Genomic DNA, 6,558 nt, shown 5'->3' on the forward strand with positions numbered 1-6,558 from the left:
TTTCAATTTCTAGCGCACATTTCAAAGTACGAGGATCAAGATAATTTCTCTCAAAATATTTCTTTACCAGCTGTTTATTTTCTCCCCCTTATGTTGGAAATACTGACTCACTAAACCAACAGTCTCTGCATCTCGAGATATTCAATCATCAACAGAGATTTATATCCAACATATTTCCAACATTCTTTCAAATCCCATTTTAATCACTGTGGTGGAGCAACTCAATATGTATTTCACATTTAGATGGGATACATATGGTTTCTGACCCAAACCAATTGTAATGGGGAGTACTCACGATTATTCGTTGGCATGATGCGAAATACTTGACATATAGAGTCATTTATGTCAATTACTTGACATGGTTTCACCACCATTGTCAATTAACCAAATACTCTTGCAAACTCCATGTTGCAAGTTAATAACAAACATATATAGTGGATGATCAGTCCACAATATCTCTTTGTATACATACCAGAAAATTGACACTATCCAAATTCATGGGGTCAGTGAAAGTCATAAAATCGAGTTGCTTTGTAAGCAGCACACATAAGAAATCACTAGGAAAACTCTTCAGATTCTCTAGTGGATGTTTTCAGAAATTTCTGATTATTCTTTAGCATCATTACTGAACCGGAATGGCTTAACCGGTCATGCCAAACAGTGAGATTTTCACAATGCATTTCATCTTCATAATGCATGTAATCTCTAAAATACTTTTATTGTCTTGGGTAATAATACTTATGATTTCAAAGTATTTCCTTCGCTTATTGTCTCAAGATGATTACTTTTCAAATCCTCAAGATTTGCTTTATCATACGAGTGATTAAACACATTTTGGGTGTGAACATAATCTTATTTTTGTTCCATCACCTCTTGTGGGATTCATTAATTCTCCCCATCGAGATGATGACACTTCATGTCTATCAATCTCGATTTGAATCTCACTTTGTAATCAGAGATTAATTGGGAGACTATAATACATTAATATCAAATTGTGTTCCCGTAGACAATAGTATATATACTCTTCAAGAGCTTTCAATACTTTTTCTACTACTTCTTAATATTGTAGTAGAATAGTGGAAACCACTTATAGCATAAAGTCATATTCACTTCAAAGAATAGACCAGCCCAATAGGATGTGATTCACATCAACATCTCATAAATTTACTCATTCACAAATAACAAGATTATAAAATTTTAAAATATAATTTTCACTATATTGTGTCTACATGACAACAATATTTTGTGACAAGTAAATTATGTATTTTTTAATATCTTTCCATAAATGATATTATTTTCTATTATATAATTTTGGTAATAATAGAAACAAGTTGATTTGTATATATTCTTTTACTTTCTTTAGATTATTCTAAAGAACTAGTGAATTTATATTGTCATATACTTGAACTTAAACCTCCTACTAGAAGTGATTCCAATAAAATATGATCAATAATCATTATTTAGTAATTTGTTACTAAATTTTCAATTTATTCACCAAACAAGTTGGATGACATTATTTAAAATATTTAGTCATGATACTATATCTAATTTTGATTAGATTTATATTTGTGATTAAACAAATAAAGTAATTCACAAACATTATAACAATTATATAAATGAGTGCTAAATAAATATTAAGCATCATTATATATATATATATATATATATATTTACTTATTTATTTAGTTTACTATATATGTACAATACACATACATATTCCTTACGTATAATATACATATATGTATAATATTAAGTCGAAAGATACTAAAAATCAATTAAGCAAATTAAGCTTATGGATTTATTGTATCAAACAATTAATTCACGCAGCTCTTGATTTTCATGAATGATACTAATAAAATATGTGTCAGTCTATTGTATATTAAATTAAAACATGTTACGATTGATCACATATTAAAGTATATTTTGGTGTTCTAATGAAATTTTAGTTTTATCTATCAAACTTTGATAATATGATAGACAGATAAGTGATCTCATATATAGAATATCACAAGAACTGTTATCATTGCACCAATATATAATATGTTATGCGTGTCTTTAACATATAAAGATCTCATGATTTTACCAGATTAATAATTATATAAACATGAATTAATAATTGATCACCGTCAATTTAGTTGTAGTTATACCTTATATGTAAGATCTAATATGCAAAGCAAATTTAGTTGGACTTATCTCGATAGATGAACTGAGTCGTTACGTCTAATATATCTCGAGTTTGGCTACGGGAATCACCAATCATGAAAACGACTAACACCATCACTAGATCTCTCTTAGCATATTCATTGTATTTTCCAACGAACATCTCTCCCCTTCATGACAATTAATCCAACAAATCGATTAATTAAAACATTATTCCATAAACACAATAAAGCATGAATCAATAAAGTGTAAACATAGATTCAAAGTCCATACATCGGTTGTATTACCAAAGCGGTATAAACATGGGGGTTTTAGACATATGATGTAATTGACCAAACAATAAAATAATGCTTTCAGTTCGTGAGAATGAACCAAAACAAACAGGATAATATTGACCAGGTGAAATCAATAATAAAAATAAGATTTAGCTGTTTATACTTATGACACAAACAAATAATCGACACTAAACCAATAAGCATGTAATAATATTCTAGCAAGAACATCGATCCCAACAAAATATACATGCAAATCAAACTATATGAGCATAATTTAACGAACAACAAGAGATCGTATACAAAGTGATAAACTATAAAGAATGGACCGATTGAACATAAAGCATACGGTTACTTATCTTTAGATTGAAAATTACTGGCTGAGAGAGATCGAAGACAAAACCGGAGACAGAGGCAAAGACGTTTGTGAAGTCCAGAACGTACGGTAAGTTACAGCTGCCGGGTTTTTTTTTTTTTCTTAAAATGGCTAGGATTATTAGAGACTCGTGCTGATAAAGTGTTATGAACAGAGGTTTTAGGGAAATAGTTATCTCTGTTATTTATCTGTTGCATAAGATATAACATATATATAAGATACAATATTAGGGTTTAGAGTTTATACTAATAGGCCGATAATGAACATCCATATAATACAATATATCTATAACATTGTTGAGATTGTGAAACAAATAATTGAAAACTCTTATAACAAAATTTAGAATAAAATTCAAAACGACGAAACGGCACCTCAAACGCGTTTAAGGTCTACAAATTTTGGATCAATATAGATTATTATACCTTACGTTACATTGACTATCATACACATAAAATTAGCATATGAATTATTTAACAAATAGTATAATTTTTGATTATAAGAAGCTATAAAATTTTAAAATCAAGTATCACATAAACTTTTTTTTTAATATAAATATGTATATATAATATGCAAAAATGAGTTCAGTATATGTAACGTTAGGTAGAAAGTAAAACATTTACTCTAATAAAAAATCAGATAATAATTTATAAATAACAGTACTATATAATTCTGCTAAGTATAGAAATATTTAAATGAAATGAAAAATGTTTAGGGTTACAGATAATAATAGATAAGCATAATTCATAAACATGATCTCAGTTCCGTCCACTCCACATAGACATGAAGCGAATGGAGTTGGACACGATATATTTAACATTTCTACAACACGATATCCAACATATGATCTCATCCATCATTGTCTGAAAATAGACAAAAGCCTAAACGAACACTCTAAGTCTTTTTTTATTTTTTTCCAACATAGTATAAGATTGGCTCAAACAAATCAATTAGAAGGAAAATTGTTCACAAAGTTAATTGGATGTGATTCCACTCTAGCTCGACGCGCCAGTTTGTTTGCACTTTTATTTTGTGATCTTGGAATTGAACTACAGAGAATGATAAGAATTCATCCTTATCTTTTTCAATAACACCCAGATATATCTTGAAAGCAGACCACTCGGAAGTTGAAAACACCATTTTCACCAAATAAGAATAGTCTGTCAACACTCAAGTCTCTAAATTAGTTATAATCATCACATCACTTATCTATTTGTGTCTGTTTTTTTTTAACGAATAAAGTCATACGTTGACTTATAATGTTCCAAGTTTATGGGCTTTTTAGTGGCCCATCACATAGATTCCAGATCTTTTTTAGTTTATTTCCTACCTACTAAAAGAGATCTGATCTGATTTAAATGCGCTTGACCAGTATCATCCCTTACTCTTTTTCGTTTGTCTCTCCCAATTTCAGTTCTTTCTTCAATCTCTCTTCTTAGTAACGTTTATTTCCATATATCTCTATCCAGATACAAAAAAAAACAACCCTTAAACAAAAAGTTTCAGTTTTTATATAAAAATGGGGTTTTTGTAACGTTTCTTTCCAAATCCGAGAAAATAGTGAAAAAGATGTCAACTTTGAATTGACCTCTCTCTTTTTTTTTTTTTTTCTTTTGGGTGAGGGGTTTGGGGGATTCGATGAAGAAATTGAGAAGCTATTACTCAAATGTGAGACATCATCAGAATCATCATCAACAACAACATCATCAGCACAAATGGATATTTTTCCCTCTTTTGATTGGTTCAATCTTCGCTTTGTTCTTACTCTTCCTCACAACCCTAACATCACCATCCGGAGCCAGGTTCCTCCCTTTTACCCGACCCGTTTTGTTATCCGGATCTGGCTCTTCTTCAGCTTTCGTTGAATCCAAGATCAAACCTCAACAAGTCTCATCACTCCCTTCGCCTCCACGTTTTGCTTACTTGGTCTCCGGATCCGCCGGCGACGGCAAATCTCTCCGGCGAACTCTTTTGGCTCTTTACCATCCGAATAACCGGTACGTTGTTCATTTAGATAGAGAGTCTTCTCATGAGGAGAGAGAGGAGCTTCATGGGTACATCAAGAACTCGTCTTTGTTCTCGAGGTTTATGAACGTTCATATGATTGAGAAGGCTAACCTTGTCACGTATCGTGGCCCTACGATGGTTGCGAATACACTTCACGCTGCTGCGATTTTGCTTAGGGAAGGAGCTGATTGGGATTGGTTTATTAATCTTAGCTCATCAGATTATCCTCTAGTGACTCAAGATGGTGAGAGGTTTCTCAAAAAGATTGAAACTTTTGGTTCTGTGTGACTTGTGTGGATTCTTCTTAACTAAAGATTTGACCTTTTTGAGTGTTGTTGTTGTTGTTGTATCAGATTTGTTGCATATCTTTTCGCATTTGCCGCGGGATTTGAACTTCATTGATCATACGAGTAACATTGGATGGAAAGCGTAAGAGATTTTGGAGTTTATTTTGTTTCTCTGTTGTTTTCATAGAGTTTAAAGCTCATCTTTTGATTTGGTCGTTTCAGATCACAAAGAGCTAAACCGGTGATTATAGATCCTGGACTGTATTTGAACAAGAAGTCTGATGTTTTTTGGGTTACTCAAAGACGAAGCATCCCAACAGCATTCAAGCTCTTCACAGGTGCTTGATCTCTCTGAGACTTGTAAAGTTCAAGACTGTTTATTGCTAGTCAATTCGTAGACTTGGTTGTTTAGTTTCGGTGTTTCGTACATTTGCTACATTTCTCATTGGTTGGACAATGTGGAATCATTATGCTTAGATTGCTAGACAAAGCTTTCATCTTATTCAATACCTTTGCTGAGTATTTAAGTTGGTGTTGTGTGTTGCCTTTGATTGTTGGGAAGACTTATGTTACATTGTGTTGATTTCAGTTTCTCTTTAACTAACAAGTGATTCTTGGAAACAGGCTCTGCGTGGATGGCGTTATCACGGCCATTCATAGACTACTGTATATGGGGTTGGGATAATCTACCTCGTACGGTCTTAATGTATTACTCGAATTTTCTCTCATCTCCGGAAGGATATTTTCACACTGTTCTCTGCAACGCTGAGGAGTTCAGAAACACGACAGTAAATAGCGACCTGCACTACATATCGTGGGACAATCCGCCTAAGCAGCATCCACACCATCTCAACCTTGCAGACATGACTAAAATGGTAAATAGCAATGCCCCGTTTGCAAGAAAATTCAGAAGAGAAGATCCTGTACTTGATAAGATCGACGATGAGCTGCTTAACAGAGGTTCTGGGATGGCTACACCTGGAGGTTGGTGCATTGGAAGCAATGAGAATGGGAGTGACCCTTGTGCTGTTATTGGTGACACTAATGTTATCAGGCCTGGTCCAGGCGCTAAGCGGGTAGAGAATCTGGTCACTTGGTTATTATCCACTGAGAATTTCAGACCAAAACAGTGCAAGTGATCTGAATATCTTAGAGAACGCCATCAGAGAGATTGGTTGAGTGTAGCAGCCTTGATTATTTGGGATTAGATGTGATTTAGGATCTGATAGAATCCCTCAGTTAGTCAAGAATATAAGTGAAGATACAGAACAATTAGGCTATGGCTGTGGGAAGTATTTGTCTTGTTGCTCCACACAACATGCCTTTTTAAGGTATTGTTGTAGTTCGCACATTTTCTCAGATTTATCAGATTGGAATTTTGAGATGTTGAAGTGTTCCCTTTGTGAAAATTTTGTACTCTGCCTTTTTATTTTCTTAAAGTTAGTGTCTATTCTTCCAA

The 6,558-nt window shown here is 32.9% G+C and overlaps 1 protein-coding gene across 1 annotated transcript; it reads left to right on the forward strand.

The window, feature by feature from the left end:
- The first annotated feature begins 4,077 nt into the window (after positions 1-4,077).
- Positions 4,078-6,558, forward strand: LOC104773572 (beta-glucuronosyltransferase GlcAT14A). Its single transcript, XM_087475289.1, has 4 exons — positions 4,078-5,056; positions 5,166-5,241; positions 5,322-5,437; positions 5,724-6,558. Exons 1-4 carry the CDS (start codon positions 4,444-4,446, stop codon positions 6,236-6,238), a joined length of 1,320 nt encoding a protein of 439 aa, XP_087331415.1. The 5' UTR covers positions 4,078-4,443; the 3' UTR covers positions 6,239-6,558.

The sequence above is a fragment of the Camelina sativa genome, chromosome 11 (assembly GCF_030686135.1).
Source record: "Camelina sativa cultivar CO46 ecotype springtype chromosome 11, ASM3068613v1".
Lineage (NCBI taxonomy): Eukaryota > Viridiplantae > Streptophyta > Magnoliopsida > Brassicales > Brassicaceae > Camelina > Camelina sativa.

What these genes read in the sequence shown, in the direction of transcription:
- LOC104773572 (XM_087475289.1), top strand. Translation starts at nt 4,444, where the DNA reads ATGAAGAAATTGAGAAGCTATTACTCAAATGTGAGACATCATCAGAAT. An exon ending in AGTAACATTGGATGGAAAGC is followed by an intron (nt 5,242 to 5,321) that starts GTAAGAGATTTT and finishes TGGTCGTTTCAG; the next exon opens with ATCACAAAGAGCTAAACCGG. An exon ending in AGCATTCAAGCTCTTCACAG is followed by an intron (nt 5,438 to 5,723) that starts GTGCTTGATCTC and finishes TCTTGGAAACAG; the next exon opens with GCTCTGCGTGGATGGCGTTA.